The sequence below is a fragment of the Ostrinia furnacalis genome, unplaced genomic scaffold (assembly GCF_004193835.3).
Source record: "Ostrinia furnacalis isolate ACB-3 unplaced genomic scaffold, ASM419383v2 OfSCF7464, whole genome shotgun sequence".
Lineage (NCBI taxonomy): Eukaryota > Metazoa > Arthropoda > Insecta > Lepidoptera > Crambidae > Ostrinia > Ostrinia furnacalis.
Window position 1 is genome coordinate 54,494 of NW_021137703.1, and position 19,778 is coordinate 74,271.

At 46.7% G+C, this 19,778-nt stretch overlaps 1 protein-coding gene across 1 annotated transcript in view; it reads right to left on the reverse strand.

Annotated features, from left to right (window-relative positions):
- Nucleotides 1-19,778, reverse strand: part of Bruce (BIR repeat containing ubiquitin-conjugating enzyme) — an 88,924-nt gene that overhangs the window by 14,329 nt on the left and 54,817 nt on the right. Inside the window, exons 39-53 of the mRNA XM_028320968.1 lie at nucleotides 18,318-18,453; nucleotides 18,154-18,238; nucleotides 17,405-17,604; nucleotides 16,908-17,009; nucleotides 16,314-16,464; nucleotides 14,751-14,893; nucleotides 14,021-14,278; nucleotides 11,569-11,820; nucleotides 10,677-10,823; nucleotides 9,850-10,064; nucleotides 7,708-7,903; nucleotides 6,472-6,692; nucleotides 5,687-5,851; nucleotides 4,799-5,024; nucleotides 3,894-4,056 (exon numbers count right to left, since the gene is read on the reverse strand). Of these exons, the coding sequence (XP_028176769.1) occupies nucleotides 3,894-4,056; nucleotides 4,799-5,024; nucleotides 5,687-5,851; nucleotides 6,472-6,692; nucleotides 7,708-7,903; nucleotides 9,850-10,064; nucleotides 10,677-10,823; nucleotides 11,569-11,820; nucleotides 14,021-14,278; nucleotides 14,751-14,893; nucleotides 16,314-16,464; nucleotides 16,908-17,009; nucleotides 17,405-17,604; nucleotides 18,154-18,238; nucleotides 18,318-18,453 (2,660 nt within the window). The remainder of the gene's footprint in view (nucleotides 1-3,893; nucleotides 4,057-4,798; nucleotides 5,025-5,686; nucleotides 5,852-6,471; nucleotides 6,693-7,707; nucleotides 7,904-9,849; nucleotides 10,065-10,676; nucleotides 10,824-11,568; nucleotides 11,821-14,020; nucleotides 14,279-14,750; nucleotides 14,894-16,313; nucleotides 16,465-16,907; nucleotides 17,010-17,404; nucleotides 17,605-18,153; nucleotides 18,239-18,317; nucleotides 18,454-19,778) is intronic.

A 19,778-nucleotide genomic window follows, 5' to 3' on the forward strand; every position in this document is an offset into this window, starting at 1 on the left:
TTAGAGACATTAGTGATGTGTATTATGTACCTAAATTAACCACAAATTTACTATCTGTTAATGCTATGACAGAAAAAGGTTATAAAGTTGTATTCAGTTCCCAAAAGTGCACAGTATATGGCCATAAGTCATCAGTTTTAGCAACTGCAACTTTGGATGCAGGTGTTTACAGGCTTGACACTGAAAAGAAACTGTTGTTTAAAGCTTTATCCCCACAGGCAAATTTAGTAGCTAGCGTGGCTGCTGCTGATGGTGAAAGTGCAACTGGAAGCTTCTCGGAGAAGGTATGGCATCGGAGGCTTGGTCATCTCAACCGCAGAAGCATGAATCTTTTGAAAAGAGGTATGGCACTTGGTATTTCTTATGATAATTCTGAATTTGAAACTTGTATTTCATGTCTTGAAGGGAAGAAAAGTAAATTACCATTTCCAAAGAAATCTAGTAACAGGGCCACAGAAGTATTAGGGCTGGTGCACACTGATCTTTGTGGACCAATGCAAAGCCCCTCATTTAGTGGTGCACGTTATTTTTTACTTTTCATAGATGATTACAGTAGAAAAACATTTGTGTATTTTCTTAAAGAAAAAAGTCAAGTTTTGGAAAAATTCAAGGAATTTAAGGCATTGGTAGAAAACGAAACTAGCCAAAAGATAAAAATATTAAGAAGTGATAATGGTGGTGAATACATTAATAATGCATTTCAGATATTCTTGAAGAATAATGGCATTCGGCACCAGACAACTGTTCCTCACTCGCCACAGCAAAACGGGGTGGCGGAGCGTGCTAACAGGACAGTAATGGAGGCCGCACGGTGCATGCTCCAAGACGCAGAGCTGCCGAAGCGATACTGGGCGGAAGCTGTCAACACAGCTGTGTACATCAAGAACCGCTGTCCCACCAAGGCCGTCCTGAACAGCACTCCGGAGGAAAAGTGGTGCGGGAAAAAGGTATCTATCAGTCACTTACGTATTTTTGGATGTACGGCCTACGCACTGAATCCCAAGAGGACTAAGTTGGATTCGAAGTGCAAGCGATATGTATTTGTCGGTTATTGTAATGAGACAAAGGGGTACAGACTTTTAGACCCAGCAGACCCGACAAAAGTTGTAAAGGCCAGAGATGTTACATTTTTGGAGCATGAAATTGTACATAAAATGTCACATGATGATAATTTATCTCAGAACACTAAATGTGTTGAATCCCTATCTATTCCACGTTCTGTACAGACAGAAACATCTATTGTGGATACTGATTTATCTGATGACATAGATTTAGCGCCAACAACACAGATTACACAGCGCAACGTCGCAGATAGACACAGTACAATCACAATAGATGATTCTGCGAGCTCATCAGAGCCCGATGATCCGGCGGATGAAACTTATATTCCAGAGGAGAGTGAAGAAAGCACTACTGGAACTTCAGAGCTTGAAGAATACAGTGACACATTGGATGCTATGTGTGCCGCCATGGTAAAGACGTCCTCGGATGCTGACAACCCGCAGACTGTACAGGAAGCACTGGGAGGGCCAGATGCTGAACACTGGAAGAAAGCAATGTCTTGTGAGTACGATTCCTTCATTAAAAATGAATGTTGGACTTTGGTTGACCTGCCTGCCTCACAGAAACCTGTGAAATGTAAATGGGTTTTCAAGATTAAAAGGGGGTTGAATGGCGAAATATTAAGACACAAAGCTCGCCTGGTAGCCAAAGGTTATACTCAAAAGTACGGTATAGACTATGAGGAGACCTTCTCTCCCGTTGTAAGGTATTCAACTATTCGTACTTTACTGGCCATAGCAGCAGAACATGACATGGAGATAGAACATCTGGATGTGAAGACTGCCTTCTTAAACGGTGACCTCAAGGAAACCGTTTATATGGAGCAACCTGATAACTTTGTCATTAAGGGCCAGGAGAATAAGGTATACAAGTTGAATAAAGCTATTTACGGTTTAAAACAGGCGTCGAAAGCTTGGTATGAAAAAATCGATAAAGTTTTGTGTAAAAAGCTGGATTTTACTAGGTCATGTTCAGAACCTTGTGTTTATATCAGATCACATAATAATTCACTGATAATTATAGCACTTTATGTTGATGACATAATTTTGTTCAGTTCTTGCAATTCTCTTGAGAAACTGAAAGTAAAAAGTAAATTAATGGAAATATTTGACATAACTGATCTAGGGCCAGCACATCAAATATTAGGTATGAGACTGTGTAGGGAAAATAATAAGATAACGCTTGATTTATCTAACTACATTGAAAGATTGCTGCAAAAGTACAAAATGGAGGATTGCAAGCCAGCACCTACTCCAATGGAAACAGGTCTAAGATTACCTAAGGATACTGTCAAGGATGTAACTCTTGATTACAGGGGCTTAGTAGGTTCGCTCATGTACATTGCAGTTTGCAGTCGACCCGACATTGCCTATGCAGTGAGCTATCTTAGCCAGTTTAACGAATGTTTTTCAGAAACACATTGGAAAGCAGCCAAGAGAGTGCTGCGATACTTACGGGGTACTACTAACCTTTGTTTAACATTCCAGAAAGGTGGCCTTGAGGTCTCCGCCTATGCTGATGCAGACTGGGCGAATGATGAGGGAGATCGGCGTTCGTATACTGGTTTTGTTTTCAAGTTGGGTAAGTCAGTTATTTCATGGGAAAGCCGTAAACAAAAGACCGTAGCTTTGTCGAGCACTGAAGCTGAATTTTAACGAATGTTTTTCAGAAACACATTGGAAAGCAGCCAAGAGAGTGCTGCGATACTTACGGGGTACTACTAACCTTTGTTTAACATTCCAGAAAGGTGGCCTTGAGGTCTCCGCCTATGCTGATGCAGACTGGGCGAATGATGAGGGAGATCGGCGTTCGTATACTGGTTTTGTTTTCAAGTTGGGTAAGTCAGTTATTTCATGGGAAAGCCGTAAACAAAAGACCGTAGCTTTGTCGAGCACTGAAGCTGAATACATCTCTTTAGCCGACTCTTGTAAAGAAGGCTTATTCATTTGTAAGTTGTTGAAAGATATTTTTAATAGAGATGTTAAAATTACAATTTTTAACGATAATCAATCTGCTCAAAAATTGTGTAAAAATAGTCTTTATCATGCTCGAACTAAGCATATAGATGTAAGACATCATTTTATAAGGCAGTATGTAAATGATGGAAAAATTTCATTGAGATATTTATGTACTAATGATATGTTAGCAGATATCTTCACGAAAGCTTTATGTAAAGAAAAGTACAAAGGGTTTGTAGGACAGTTAATGTTATGTTAGCGAGTCTAGTGATTAATGTAAACTAGAACAAGTATTATTATAAGTAATAATGTGTTTTTTTTGCATAACTGAAATTGCATTTAATTTTGTTGTTCCTTTTTTTTTCTTTTGTAAAGCAACTTGATTTGTTGATACAATGTTTGTGATAAGTAGTAGGTACATGTAAGCCTAAGTTAACATTGTTTAATGTTTTTAATTTGTGTTTAAGGGCCAGTGTTAGATTGTAAACACAAACTAAACGCAAAAGTGTTTGACAGTGACGTTTGTTAGTGACAATTCAACTTCCTTTTTTGTCTCTTCCGCTCTCGATGGTTGTTGCGCTGTGTAACCTGTGTTCTTTTAATTACCGAAATAAATCTCTGATAATACTAAATAAATCTAGTTTATTTTGGCCAAACCCATCACTTTACAGTCCACTGCTGGACTATGAGCCTCCTCCACTATAGTGGAGGGTTTTGCCATAATCTCCACGCTTGGCAGGCGGGTTGGAGATCGCAGTTTAAAAGATTGATGTTTTTCAGAGAGCGCTGCTGCTGCTGCGCTGCTGTATATGAATAGTCTATTTTAAAAGGATGCCAACGATTTCAAAGTCACCGTGTATATTGTATGCGTACCTAAGCTTGGCGGCGTAGGAGTTGGTGGTGCGGCTCATGTTGTGCAGCAGGCGCGGCAGCGGGCGCAGCGCGGGCGCCAGCCGCCGGCTGCGCGCGCCCACCAGTGCGCGTGCGCAGCGCAGCACGCACACGTACAGAGGGATGTGCCGCGACATGTCCAACACTGGGAAGAAAGTTCAATTGGTTATTTTTTGAGAACACTTAGGCTGAGTTGCACCACCTTATTTTAACAGTAAAAATAACATAGAACCGGTGCTTTTCGTATCTAGTTTGACAGATTTTTGACGTTTGTCAAAGTTAAAGGAAAATGGTGCAACTCAGCCTTACAAGCGCTAATTTAACCCATAACTAAGCATACAAAGTCAAAAAATTTAATTGTTTTGGACCTTAAACAAAGCAAAGGGAATAAACGTACAAAATATGGCGAGAAATATATTCTCACCACCTCATTAAAAGTTAACGCTACCGCTGCTTTGGGGCAGTACATTGAAACTGACCTCAAAAGACAAAGAGGTTTTAATTTTCTACCTCTCTTATTTGTTAGTAACAATGATCAAAGTTATGCAAACCACAAAAACATCTATGCCTAAAACTTACTGAGATACCAATATTAAAAGAACTTTGAGTTTACATGAATATTTCATCAACATTATCATTTCAGCCATAGGACGTCCTCTACTATGTTCAGTAATAGACGTCCTATGGGTGAAATGCCTCTCTCAGGTTCGTTTTAGTGTCACGCGGACCGTCCGGTGCGGACCCGCTCCGCACGGCCAATCTGTATAAACTTCTAAGGAGCGTTTTAGAGTAATGCGGTTCGAAGAAACCGCTCCGCTCCCTAGCAGTTCATACAAATCGCCTGTGCGGAGCGATAAAAAAATACATAAAAAAACAAAACAACTCACCCGAGTCATTCCTAAGGTACGAGCATATCGCGGGCACCAGCGAGCTGCCGGCGATGAGGTCGATGAACTCCGCGGGTAAGTCACGGGGCTCATCCTCTTCGGCTTCCCCCTCCCCCTCGCCCTCAGCCTCGGCGGGGGTCGACGACCGCCCGGAAGAGGACTCGTCTTCGGAGGTGTTCTCTTCGGGAGGCCACTTCTCGCCGGGGTTCATGTATGAGGCTATGACCTGTTGGAGAGAAAGATGTTTTTAATAAGGCAAAAAATCTTGCCGTTAGTTTTCAAGTTAGTATTACGCTTCCATTGAGTTCTACCGCCAAAGAGGAATGAACTAGAGATGTCTAACGGAGCGGTCTTTGTTTACATAAAATAGGATTGCAATATTTCGGGGGAATTGATTCGATGAACGAGCAAATTTTTACTCCTTTTGCTCTCTTTGTAATTTTCGCCGACTTTTGTTGGTGAAAACAAATATGCAAATTATTTTTCATTATGTATTTTTGTATTGCGATGTAAACGGAGTCATTAAATAATAACCGTATGTTTTCCCAACAAAATAAAATAAACAAATAATAGGTTTGCTCATCTCTCGGTGGAAAACCCGCTTTAGACACTGAAAAGAGGGCTTAGTGTGAGTTCAAATCAAACGTCGTCACTAGCGAGCGCGTTAAAAAATATATGAAGAATTTAGTTCTTGAAAATTTCCGCTAGGGACGCTGTACTATCTGTCATACATTTATGTCACTTTCTTACGCAGTCAACATCGAATGCGTTTGACGTGAACTCACACTACGCCCCCAGATGTTAACAGTTTATCGTAGTCAGTTTGAATATTTTATTGATATTCAACCTAGAGTCAAGGCAATAAAGTTCAAACCACTAGCCACTTACTTGCAAGAGCACAGTGACGTGCTCCTCTTCAGTGCGCTGGCGCACGAGCGCCTGCTCGACGTTCCACGACTGCTGCGTGGAGCCCGTGCCGAAGCCCGTGCCCTTGGCCCAGTACAGCTGGCTCTTGTCCTCCGACTTGCCCGACCCGTTTGAGGCTTGGCTGTTCTGTACGAACAAAAAAGGAAACAATGAGAAATAATTTTGAACTGAACGCTTCATTTTGTCCTGAAATGCGACGGAATTTGTTATTAACTTTGCCATGCCGTAGATTATTTTATTCGTCAGTGCCGAAATTTTACGCGTATCTCCGCATTAGCGTTCCAAGCTATATTGAAGTCCATCTGTGCGGCTCAACACTCATAACGTGTTTTGCATGCTAAAAATGTAAGCAGAATAGTAAGCACTGTGTAAATTATATTATAAGACCTCATGTAAAATACCTATTCTATGCAATAAATGTTTGAATTTGAATTCGTTAAATATTGACGCTATAATGGTACGGTACAGATCCGTATGTTTTAACAGTGAACGGGTTAAGAATATCTAGATAAGGATCAGTTCTTATATGTTACTAGCTTTCCGCCCGCGGCTTCGCCCGCGTGGAATTTAGTCTGTCACAGAAAAACTTTATCGCGTGCGTCCCTGTATCAAAAACCAGGATAAAAAGTGTCCTAAGTCCTTTCCCGGGACTCATACTATTTCTATGCCAAATTTCATCAAAATCGGTTCAGTGATTTAGGCGTGAAAGCAAGACAGACATACGGTGCAGTACACTAAATACTTACATCGTTTGAGGCGGGTCTATGGTGCGTGAACACAGCCAGGCAGGCGAGCACCAGCCGCACGGCGCCCAACGCCAGCAGGGCGCGGCGTAAGGCGACGGCCTCGGGCGAGCCGAGCGGCCCGCTGGTCTCTAACAGGCGGGACACCACGCGGAACGGCAGAGTACCGAGCGACCAGCCCGCTTCGCCGGTGCCGCTGCCGTTGCCGCCGACTACTATGCTCCCTGTGGAGTACAAAGTTGAGGTTAATATTAATAAAATCTCAGTTACCAAAAATCTAGCACACATTTCACGTGAGCTCCACATGAGCTGTAGTTTAACGCCACGTGAGATCTGGCACAACGTTATGCTCGTAAACACAAATTCAACATTGTCACGTGCCAACTCCAGCTAAACAATATACTAAGCGATCTCCAGCTCAAATTGGCATGTGATCTCCAGCTCAACACAATGCCACGTGACCTCCACGTGACGTGATCAACGTTATGCACGTGCGCAGACACCCCGCTGCGCACCTGCCCGAGCTTAAACTAGCTCCATAAAGGTTATAAAATGCTACTCTACATTACTTAGACAAAGGATATTCGCCTTTGTCCGAGTAGTGTAGTGTCGAAGTAAAGTCATGTCGATATTCTGAAGTGTCGGAGTAACGTAATGTCGAAGTTTACTTAGGTAGCCCTCCAAAAACTAGCGATGGGCGATTATTACTAAATTAATCGAATTATTCGAATGGTCTCTATAATCGAATGTATTCGATAAGCAATAGCAGTCATTCGATTAATCGACGCGTGCCGTATTACTAATGAATAAGTTCGTTCGCTGCGGTCCTGTGAGCGCGCGCCGCACGGTACAATCTACTTTAACGAATTTATTTATATTTTATTTATTTATTTATTCATGAATAGAACGGTAGTACCAATTACACTATTCAAACAAGAATGAATCGTCGCGTGAAGATTGGCAAATAGATTTATCTGAAAATTATAAATAACTTGAAAAAATCGAACTGCCTAAGGCGGGAATTGAACCCACGACCTTCCAACTCAAGAAAACGACGACAAGATGCGACTCTTAACGCTAAAAATTAAATAACTAAATAGATTTATCATTCGATTATTATCGATTTTTTTTCGAATTACTAAATTGACAATCGAAAGTTCGATTGATCGATTGTCGATTCATTCGATTATTTTTTTTCGAACAATCGCCCATCGCTACCATTGCCCCAACGGTACTTACGGCCGTCCTCGTCGTGCGCCACGCCGAGCAGCAAGCGCAGCAAATGCGCAGCACGCGCGCCCTCGTCCAGCAACGCGGCGGCGTAGCGCGGCAGCTTCAGCAGGAGCCCCAGGGCTCCCAGCGCGTGCGCCGGCACCCCGCCGCCTTCCTCCGTCGCTGCACTACTTCCTGAGATCACGCCTAGTTCCACCACCTCCTGTGTACACGGATAAAGCGCGATTAAAAGTATGTTCTATATTTGGAAAGTTTAATGTGATGTGCGAATTTTGAATAGCCGGATCCCCAGCGGACAATCTATAGCGCTCCGACCGCGCGAGGCACCAGGTGCACGAATCGTGGACAAGCCGCGCGCGATTGGAGCGCGCTTCACCCAGGCAATTTTCCCACCTTGAGCGAGAATATAATCGATAATGAGTTTCCATTAGAAGGGGGAAAAGTGCTTTGGTGATAGCGAGATACTGGCTTGAACCACAGCAACAAACATAAGGCAGTTCTACTACCAATTGACTCCAAACTTCCCATCTTTATCGCTTGCGCGTAATTATATTGCTCTCGCGCTCGCACACTAACTGCGGCCGCGCGAGCGATAAGGATGGGTAGCTTGGGGTCAATGGACGAAATTCTATCTACTCGGGGACCAGACTTTAATCGTGAATAAGATGAGGACTGACCTCATAAGGATCGTCCAGCTTGACCCAATCAAGGTCGTGGTGATGATGGTGCTGCGCAGGCGGCGGGTGCGGCGGCGCGTGCGGGCGCGGCAGGCGAGCGGCCCTTAAAGCGAGCCTGCTACGCGCCGCGGACGTTCGTAACAAGTGATAATATGCAGGATTTTCATCTAACCGTGTAGTGTGTAATGTATCAGATACTGTATCAAGTGATTACATAGGCACGAGCCCGCGCGTGGTTCGCAGGGAGATCGCAACGACCCGCCGACTGGCGGTATCACTGCGAGCACAAAGGCGGCTCGCAGTAGGATTCAGGAGCTCGCAGCCAGGTACGCGATGACCGTGGACGAGCCTTACTCACTCGAAGGTTGGTTACGTTACATGCTACGTTACGCGCTACATGGCAGGTGAGTACCCTGCCATTACAAGCACACTAAGGACTGACCTCATAAGGATCGTCCAGGTCATGGTGATGATGGTGCTGCGCAGGCGGCGGGTGCGGCGGCCACTGCGAATGTTCGTAGGACTATGCAGCCTGACCTATACCTATGATAGCAAACACACTATCCTGGCCACACAGGACTTGCAGCGGTGAGAATAGTTCCGTAAGCACAGGGAACGCGGACGAATGCTTGAGGCAAAACGCCGATAGTGATTGTTGGCGGTGGAAGTCTTGCAGTTCATAAATGAAAAGCCGTTTCTTCAAAAGGACTGTATTTGTTCAACATAAAAACCAAGACGAAAGTTCCATGACCCCTTGACAGCTTACAAGTCAAAAAAACATATTTTATTTTTAAATCTAGGGCTAACACCATAAAGGTTAATCAAGGAGTTTAACTAACTAACTAACACTATAAAGGTTCTTGCTAATCGCGTCGCTAACAGTGATGTCCCGCGTTCCTGACTCATATGGCTACCGAGGGCAACGTCAGGTTTTAGTGGGTAGGCCCTGTCCTTCTGGAGAGGGAGAACCCCACATAACCCACTAGCTGCCAATGTATTTTCCTGACGAAAAAAAAGGCCCGTAAGCACACTAGAACTTGCCTCATAAAGATCGTCCAGCTTGACCCAATCAAGGTCGTGGTGATGATGGTGCTGCGCAGGCGGCGGGTGCGGCGGCGCGTGCGGGCGCGGCAGGCGAGCGGCCCTTAAAGCGAGCCTGCTACGCGCCGCGGACGTTCGTAACAAGTGATAATATGCAGGATTTTCATCTAGCCGTGTAGTGTGTAATGTATCAGATACTGTATCAAGTGATTACATAGGCACGAGCCCGCGCGTGGTTCGCAGGGAGATCGCAGCGACCCGCCGACTGGCGGTATCACTGCGAGCACAAAGGCGGCTCGCAGTAGGATTCAGGAGCTCGCAGCCAGGTACGCGATGACCGTGGACGAGCCTTACTCACTTGAAGGTTGGTTACGTTACATGCTATATGGTAGGTGAGTACCCTGCCATAACAAGCACACTAAGGACTGACCTCGTAAGGATCGTCCAGCTTGACCCAGTCCAGGTCGTGGTGGTGATGGTGCTGCGCAGGCGGCGGGTGCGGCGGCGCGTGCGGGCGCGGCAGGCGAGCGGCCACGAGGGCGAGCCCGCCGCACGCCGCGAACGTTCGCAGCACCACGCCGCCGCAGCGCGAGGCGCCCGCGCTCGTGTTCGCCGGCGGCTCCCATGTGGGACCCGACCAGACGTCTGGCGAAAGTACGTTAAGTTTAGGATCACAGATACATCTAATAGTCGTCTCTTCAACAAAAAGGGTGCATCCCAATCAGAGGTTGAATTGTGTAAAGCAATCGTTATCATTTGACAGTTCATAACGTACGATTATTCTATCAAACGCTTTGTTTAACTCACTTTATCGTACGTTATGAACAATTCCACCTCAGTTCACGAATATACAGCTCTTTACCACTAGCTCTTAAACTGAACACAGAAGTGGTAAAACTTATTTTAAATACCCCTCTTTCTGAGTTGAGAGTTAAAAATGGATTGATAACTGCAAGGGGCTAAAAGAAAGAATGTAGTTAAAACTGAGTAACAATAATTGACAAATCTTTCTTGATTAGTTTACTAATGTTTCCATGTACTATGGGCCACACTTCTAGCTAGCCATTTCCGGTCATGTCGTCTCGTTCTATCGCAAAAAATCGCCATTTTATGAGAGCGAGAGAAAAAACGGACGGATTGCTGGTCCACTGTACAATTATAATCAATTTCAGCACATTTGACCACTATGACGAAATATCTATTGGATTTTGAATGAAAGATGACAATGATGGTGCTTTGACGTGTCACATCACATACCACCATTGGTGTTGAGATGCAGCGTGAGCGTGAGGTGCGGTCCGAACGCCTGCGGCGCGGCCATAGCCAGTTGTGCTAGGGTGGTGCTGGGCGGGATGAAGCCCTCCAGACCAGGCACTTGCACCCGGATTGTGGACTCGATGAGTTCTGTGGGACAAAGGATCGATAATATAATTATTATACACTGTAGAACCCTGGTTTTCCTAAATAAATAAATAAGTCTTCCGTGTCACGTTTATCTTCAATCGCAAATAGAATAAAGTTGTTTAATTGACACACAAAATATTTCCGCTTGTTCCCAACGAGTCACACCCATACGAGTAACCTTAATCGTTGGGGAAAAATTCCCATCAGTCACACCGTTACTCGATGGGACATCTCTTTAAAATGTTTTATCCCAACGAGTCACACTGCGCGTCCGCCGCGTCGCTGCTCCGTTTTGAATCCGCTTGTAATCCGCCAGTGTGGCAGCTCACTAACAGTGAAGTCAGTAGCAGTGTGACTTGTTGAAACAAAACATTTTAAAGAGATGTCCCATCGAGTAACCGTGTAACTGGGTGGGATTTTTTCCCCAACGAATAACAGGGTTACTCGTTTGGGTGCGACTCGTTCGTTGGGAACAAGCGAACATTTCGCTTCCAATAGTACAAGTATGCACAGAACAAGGCGCAACAAAAATATCTTCGACTCAGCAGCAGCTTGTCACCCGTGGCAATCTATGCCATGGCCCTGATATTCAGCATATGAAATAAACTAACTATTAATCCTATTCTACAATCATTGTTGTTGCATTGTAACTTTATCGATATTTGTTATTTTTAAATGTACATGTATAAATGTAACAATGTTAGCAGACCTAATAAATTAATAAACAAAGTTCTGGGGTACTTACCATCACTCACACACAGCACGGAAGGCTCATTGGTCGCCTTCAGCTGCCTCTTCTTGCTGTTCTGGTGCTTCAGAGACGTGTTCTTGACGTCTTTGACGCGTTTGTCTTTGGACGCGCTAGCGGCGGCCAGGCTAAGCTCCCAGGCCTCCGCCACGGTCATAATGGCCGTATCCGAAGCGCTGCGAAGCACCGAGTTGGCGCCGCCTGGAGCGGTGCTCACGCACATCTTTGCCGTGTCGTCTATTATTGGTACTGAAAAAAACACGGTAAGGATTACACAAACAAATTATAGTCAAATGGTCATGTCATTTGAAATTGAGGGTAACTACTAAAGTGGAAGAGAGGAAACAACCCTGCGATGCGTCTTAACCGTATCCAGTTAATTGAATTTTAAAATGACGGGACCAAAATTGCATGTTGAATGGAAACCTTGTCTCGGCAAACAGTGTAAGACGCTCTCTTGCGTAATGGACTATTTGGGGAAGAGGCTTTAATTAGTATGAGCGCACTCGCTAGCCCTCATTGATGAGGAATTACTATCTATTCACACTCACGTGGAGGCCTATGCTCAGCCAGCAGCGCCCTCACAGTAGTATGAAGCGGTAGCGTCAACATAGAATGGTGGACGGCCGCCGGGTGCGAGGGATATTGTGGCGACACTGGTGGAGGCACAGATGTCGCGACGTCGCACGCGCACTTATTGTCACAGAGTAATAACTATCTATTCACACTCACATGGAGGCCTATGTTCAGCCAGCAGCGCCCTCACGGTAGTATGCAGCGGCAGCGTCAGCACCGCATGATGCGCAGCCGCCGGGTGCGAGGGGTGCCTGGGCGGCGCGAAGGGTGGCGCGGGCGGCGCGGTGCCACATGAGTCGCACGCGCACTTATTGTTACAGAGTAATAACTTACATGGAGGCCTATGTTCGGCCAGCAGCGCCCGTACAGTAGTATGAAGCGGCAGCGTCAGCACAGCAATATACGCCGCCGCTGAGTACGCGTGGTGGCCAGGCGGGGGTATCGGGGCGCAGCATGCGCATCATTTATCTATAGATTTATCTATTCACACTCACGTGGAGGCCTATGTTCAGCCAGCAGCGCCCGCACAGTAGTATTCAGCGGCAGCGTCAACACAGCGTGATGCGCCGCCGCCGGGTGCGAGGAGTGTCTGGGCGACACGGCGTGGTACGCGCATTTATTGTCACAGAGTAATTACAATCTATTAACACTCACATGGAGGCCTATGTTCAGCCAGCAGCGCCCGCACAGTAGTATGCAGCGGCAGCGTCAACACAGCGTGATGCGCCGCCGCCGGGTGCGAGGAGTGTCTAGGCGACACGGCGTGGCACGCTCATTTATTGTTACAGAGTAATTACTATCTATTCACACTCACGTGGAGGTCTGTGTTCGGCCAGCAGCGCCCTCACAGTAGTATGAAGCGGCAGCGTCAGCACAGCATGATGCGCCGCCGCCGGGTGCGATGAGTGCTTGGGCGGCGCGGAGGGGGCGGGGCTTAACACGCTCATTTATTGTTACAGAGTAATAACAATCTATTCACTCACATGGAGGCCTATGTTCAGCCAGCAGCGCCCGCACAGTAGTATTCAGCGGCAGCGTCAACACAGCGTGATGCGCCGCCGCCGGGTGCGAGGGGTGGCGGGGCGGAGGGCGGCGCGTGCGGCGGGGACCCGCAGGCGCCGCACGCGCATTTATTGTCACAGAGTAATAACAATCTATTCACACTCACATGGAGGTCTGTTGTTCGGTCAGCAGCGCCCGCACAGTGGTGTGCAGCGGCAGCGTCAGCACAGCGTGGTGGGCAGGCGCCGGGCGAGCGGTATATGGTCATGAGTCCGAGTGGCGTGTATGACGGGGAGCCGCAGGCGCCGCACGCGCACTTATTGTTACAGAGTAATAACTTACGTGGAGGTCTGTGTTCAGCCAGCAGCGCCCTCACAGTGGTATGCAGCGGCAGCGTCAGCACGGCATGATGCGCCGCCGTCGGGTGCGAGGGGTGGCGGGGCGGGGCGGAGGGCGGCGCGGACGGCGCGGCGTCGCACGCGCTCTTATTGCCACAGAGTAATTACTATTTATTCACACTCACGTGGCGGTCTGTGTTCGGCCAGTAGCGCCCTCACAGTAGTATGCAGCGGCAGCGTCAGCACAGCATGATGCGCCGCCGCCGGGTGCGAGGGGTGCCTGGGCGGGGCGGAGGGCGGCGCGTGCGGCACGCGCACTTATTGCTACAGAGTAATAACTTACGTGGAAGTCTGTGTTCAGCCAGTAACGCCCTCACAGTAGTATGAAGCGGCAGCGTCAGCACAGCATGGTGGGTTGCCGCCGGGTGCGAGGGGTGGCGGGGCGGCGCGGAGGGCGGGGCGGGCGGCGCGTGAGGCGGGGAGCCACTGTCGCATTTATTGTCACAGAGTAATTCCTATCTATTCACACTCACATGGAGGCCTATGTTCAGCCAGCAGCGCCCGCACAGTAGTATGCAGCGGCAGCGTCAGTACAGCATGATGCGCCGCCGCCGGGTGCGAGGGGTGGCGGGGCGGGGCGGAGGGCGGCGCGGGCGGCGCGTGCGGCGGGGACCCGCAGGCGCCGCACGCGCACCAGGCGCCGCCCCAGCGTAACGCCACGCGCATGCGCGACCCGGATAACACCAGGCGGAGGATGAGAGATCGGGTGAACCCGGAGATACCCTCTGGACCTAAAATATAAATGTGATGACATTTTGTAAAGTAGCTGACACACAAATCCATGACTCAACTGCAACTCATTTAAATCATTAGGAAGCAATATAGCTAAAAGAGGGTACAGTTAGTTGACATGTTGTTACTCTGATTTGTAGTTTGGAGTAGAACTCCGTTTATGGTCATTAGGGACCTACACATGGTCATAACAAAATAGTTTTCGATTAATTCACAGATGTGTTACATTATATGCGTAAAGTCAGAAAAAAGATTCCATGCCACGTTCTAATTTAATCATGTAATGGTAGTCTGACACTAGAGTTGTGACGTAAATTATTATGACCCATATGCACACGCATCGACATCGATGCACGAGTATTAGTATACAGTGACTCGCTCATATGCTAAATGGTCAAAAAACTCGTACGATTTGACTCCTCTTCCTCCTGAGTAACAGTATGAATAGGTACCAAAACTCATCATACATACCAGTGCAGTGCATGGACTCGAGTATCCGGTGCAGCGTGTGCGCGAAGAGCTTCTGGTTGGCGGCGTGGCACACGTTGAGCTCAGCGAACAGCCGGATCGTGGCTTCCTCCAGCGCCGCGTACTGCGCGCCTTCCTGCCACGTGCTGATGGGAACGCACGAGCGTGAGATACGAGTTACAACTAGGGATGTTATGGATATGTAATTTCGGTTATGGATACGGTTACGGATATAGGAATAATATTATGCCGGTTTCGGTTACGGTTACGGATATTTTTTTGTTTCGGATATCCGAAAGTTTCGGTTACGGTTACGGTTACGGATATCTATGCTTTAGAATGCAATTTGCAATAGTTGTCCAAAACGGTTCATTCATAGCGGCACACTTCGCATCGAATAAAAAGTAATAAAAACAAAAATTGATACTAGATGGCATTATAAAGGTAAATCAGGCTATTACCTATACCTTTACATCTAATGCTATACAAAAAATAATTAAAACTGCCCACATACGAAGCTATCCTAAACTTTTAATCGGTTACGGTTTCGGATATTTTTTTTATTTCGGATATCCGAAAGTTTTGGTTACGGATATCCATAACATCCTTGGTTACAACCTACATGGTACGATCGTGAGGCATGATATAAATGTTCTATCTATATATCTATCTATGTTCTATTTTATAATTAGGCTTCAACACATAACATACATAACGTGCATAACGCATTGAGCTGTCTTCTAAACGTTATAACCAAATGCTAATACAACCAGTTATTAATATTGTTACGAAAGCTACACGGAAATAGTAAAAAACAATGTGATAGAACGGTCGCATACATTTGGACTTCAATTATTGAGTAATGAGGAATAAAATTGTAATCTTTTGTAATCCTACTAATATTATAAAGACGAAAGTTTGTGTAGACGTTTGTTACTCTTTCACGCAAAAACTACTGAACGGATTTGGTTGAAACTTTACAGTATTATTATTTGTAACCCAGATTAACATATAGGCTATAATTTATGTAAATCTGTGTTTTTTGTATAGCACTAAATTTCACGCGGGTGTATTTCATAAATGCTTTTTGCCATTGTTCAAACTAAAAATATACGAAAACGCGTAAATTGTTTTTTTTTTTATCCACAACGAGGAAGCTCTTGGTCTGTATCTCACCTGATGGTAAGTGACGATCAGGCCGAAGGTGGAAGCGAGCTTCACCCGGAATCCTCAACCACGGAGGAACTGGCTATCTTACCTCTAACTGCCGGAACACAACAATGCTGTAAACATTGTTGTTATGGCGACAGACTTAGGTAAGATGGTGGTAGCTAGCCAGGCGGACTTAGAACAAGCCCTACCACCAACCAAACCGAACAGAAAAATCTGCCCCCACTGGGAATCGAACCCGGGACCTCTGCGTCTGAAGCAGGTGATCTTACCACTAGACCACAGAGGCGGTTTAAATTTTGTGATTGGTAGGGCACAGAAAACCTACGTTGTTATGTAATTAAGGACAACTTTTTAAGCCATCACTTGAATATACTAGCATAATATACTACTCACGTCTCGGGCGGTCGCGGGAAGCACAGCAGCGTGAGCAGCGGCTGCCAGAAGCAGGCGCCGGTGGTGCCCAGCCACTCCTTCAGCCGCCGCTCGGCGCACAGCGACCGCGCAAACTCCACCAGTTGGCATACGTTTTTCATTGACGGTAGTTCTAAAAAGATGTACAAATGCTGATAAATACTTGTTTATTATTCATTCAATAGGAAAACCATTAGCTAAAACAATTTTACAACGTTTTTCATCTTATAGGCCTATTCAGACCTAAGCGGTATTCGCTACCATCTGCGGCAGAGAAAACCCAGTGGGTATGCGGTAATAATACACCTAAGCGGTATTCGCTACCGACTGCCATGTACCTCTACCCACAGCGGCAGCGAATATCGCTCAGGTCGCTCTAGCCGCGATACTTGATACTAAATACCTGAGCGAAACCCGCGCGGTATGTACCTCTACCCACAGTGGCAGCAAATATCGCTCAGGTTTGAATAGGCCTTTATCTAAGTGTTGCCTTATTATAGGTTGCCATTGTCACGGCGTCAACTGGTGAGCGCAAATAAGATATTCCTCATAGCGTGTGTTTAAAAAGTAACTTACCAGTATTGGGTTGAGGCAATTCCTTCTCACATTCAAGCATGGTTACGTCGTCTTGTGAGGACATTTGCTCTTTGATAAGTTCTAGTTTTGCTTCGCTGAATTCTGCAAAAAGAAAGATTTTTTATTAAATTTTTGTAAAACCAGAATCAATTAAAACACTCTTTTGACACACATGAGTATGATAACAAGGGTAGCTGGCCATTATCACTGAACGGAATAATCGTTAATAGCAAACACATCAAACTACCAGTGCATCAGTTTTAAAAATCCCAAATATAATGAGACATTGATTGTGCTAGCACTGGGGCATTTTTGGAGGCTTCGTCGAACCGTCTAGCTACACCGCGGTGTACTGTCGTTTAGGCATCACAGTTTCAACAAAACAGTTGAAAGATCTGTTTGGAAACGTCACCGATCTTCAGTTCGGGCAAGCGGCAAACGCAAACAGTACAGTCCAAGACAAAACAGCTGTAACTCCTGGTTTATAAGGCCCCCACCTGTGATGGCGCGCACGGCGCAAGCGGGCAGCCGCGAGTGCAGCAGCGCGGGCGTGGCGGCGGGCGACATGGCGGCGGCGGCCACGGTCTGCAGCTGCCAGCCGCGCAGCTTCCAAGCCACGCTGCTGTTGCACTCCGCCGGTTCCGGCCGGCCGGTTGGCATGGCGTGCACTTTAGTGTCGTCGGTTAGGCCTTCCATGCTGAAAAAATATTCATTTGTTAGTCAACATTTTTCTTGAATTACCGCCTTCACATTAGGGCGTCAGAAGCGCGACAGCGTCGTTTTTATAATGCAAAGGCAGACATCCACTGTCTATAGTACGAAATGTGCGCGCTGCTAAAGTCGCCTAAATGTGAAAGCGCACTGAGTCTTTGTCAAATAGAACGCTGTACGTAGCGCGCGCTAGTGAATTGTTTTGGTAGAATATGGATAGTTATATGTCAAACACACACAATGCAGCATGCTAGCAGTACGCAACGTCCTATCGTGGCGTCCTAACTAAAGTACGGCCAACTAGAAGCGATACCAAATGTAAACAAACCCAATGTCATGGTCATTTGGAATAGCAGGGGTTTGACTCTGACATATTTTGGCGGCAAAACGAGATATTACGACAAATACACAAGATGGGACAGAATAGATTGTCAGTTCGACAGTCGAATCGACCTTTTGTATCGCTGCTAGTTGGCCGTACTTTAGATGTCTAGATTTTGTTTGGTTAAGAAATTGGTCAAAATCTTAAACATACCTTTCTTCTTGATCCATTGGAATATCCATTTGTTCCAAAAGCATCTTGAATAATTCCGGGCGAATGTAGCACATTGAGCACAATACTGAAACGATAAAATGATACATAAGTTTAACCTTTATTTATTTATCGAATGCCATGTGAAAATATATCATGTTACTTACTGGAATCAAGGGATTTCTTTAGTAGACTAGATTCGGGAACATCCTTGACCCACGTGTACACTAACTCGAACAAGTCATCTGTGATGAGCTGCTCCAAGTCTTCTAGAGATCTTTCTTCTTTTAACGTCCACAACACCTACAAAAGAAAACAATATTAAATAATGTCGAAAAAAAAACGACTCTATGAGGTAGTCTATGATTGACATATGGACTTTCGTAGTCAATAAGTACAATTTTTATACATGTGTACGTTATTAAACTAAATTAACAAGAGGGCGTCTTTCCCTATGTCGTATAAACAACTGAGCGGTGCTACATCGGTGCCGCCGCGACGGAGCCGCAACGTATTGTATGGCCTCTGAGCCAAAGGACACGATGCTGCCACAGATTTCGCCGTGTCGGCGTACCGCCCGCCACAGATATTTCTATGTAAGCGCTCTTGCACACGACATCGCCGCACCCCTACACTGTAGATACGCGCCGCGTAAAGCACGTCACCGCGCCACTCCCGCGCCGTCAAAGCATAATTTTACCGGTCCACTACACGTTTATTAGTATACAGGGTGGTGGCGGGGCACATAGCTCGTAGAGACGATGGCCATTGGGGCAGGAAAGTTCTCGAGTGGCGACCACGGGTTGGTAGACGTAGCGTGGGCAGGCTTCCTACTAGGTGGACCGACGATCTGGTAAAGGTCGCGGGAAGAACTTGGATGCGAGCAGCATACGACCGTTCATTGTGGAAAACCTTGGGGGAGGCCTTTGTCCAGCAGTGGACGTCATTTGGCTGACACGAACGAACGATCCACAGTATAAAAGCGCGGCGTAGGCACGGCGACAGCGCGGCAGCGGCATCGCGTGCAGGAGCGCTAAGGCCTCAGCCTCGAACTTAGCGGGCAGCGGGGCGGGAGCGGCGGCGGCGCTGGAGCGGGGCGGGCAACGCAGACCCGTTCTCGAAACCAGCGGGCAGCTCGCGCGGCGCTTTAGCGGCGAAATGTTGTGTTCGGGGTTGTGTTGTCGAGATATTTGTTATTATTCGCAAACGAAATGTCTGAACAACAGCGACAATTTTATTTCGATTCAAATTTATTCCTAACGCTCGATTTATTGTGGGCAAAAGAAGGAGTGCGCTGCCCGCTCGTTGCCCGCTCCCTCGCCGCTGCCCGCTTGTTTCCCGCTGCCGCGCCGCTGTTTTCGAGAACCGGTCTATTTGATTTTACGCATAAGATCCTGCCGCTCCCGCGCCGCCGCCGCCGCCGGCGCCCCGCTGCCCGCTAAGTTCGAGGCTGAGGCCTAAGACGATTCAGCGACACCGCCGTCGGAACACATCATGAGCTCTCTCTGCCTATATCATGTTCGGTATTGTCCTCACCGTGGCCACGCCGCGTAGCCAGCGCTCGGCGGCGCCGGCCAGCCACTGCAGGTAGCGTGCTGCGAGGCGTCGTGTGCTCCCTGTACATGTGT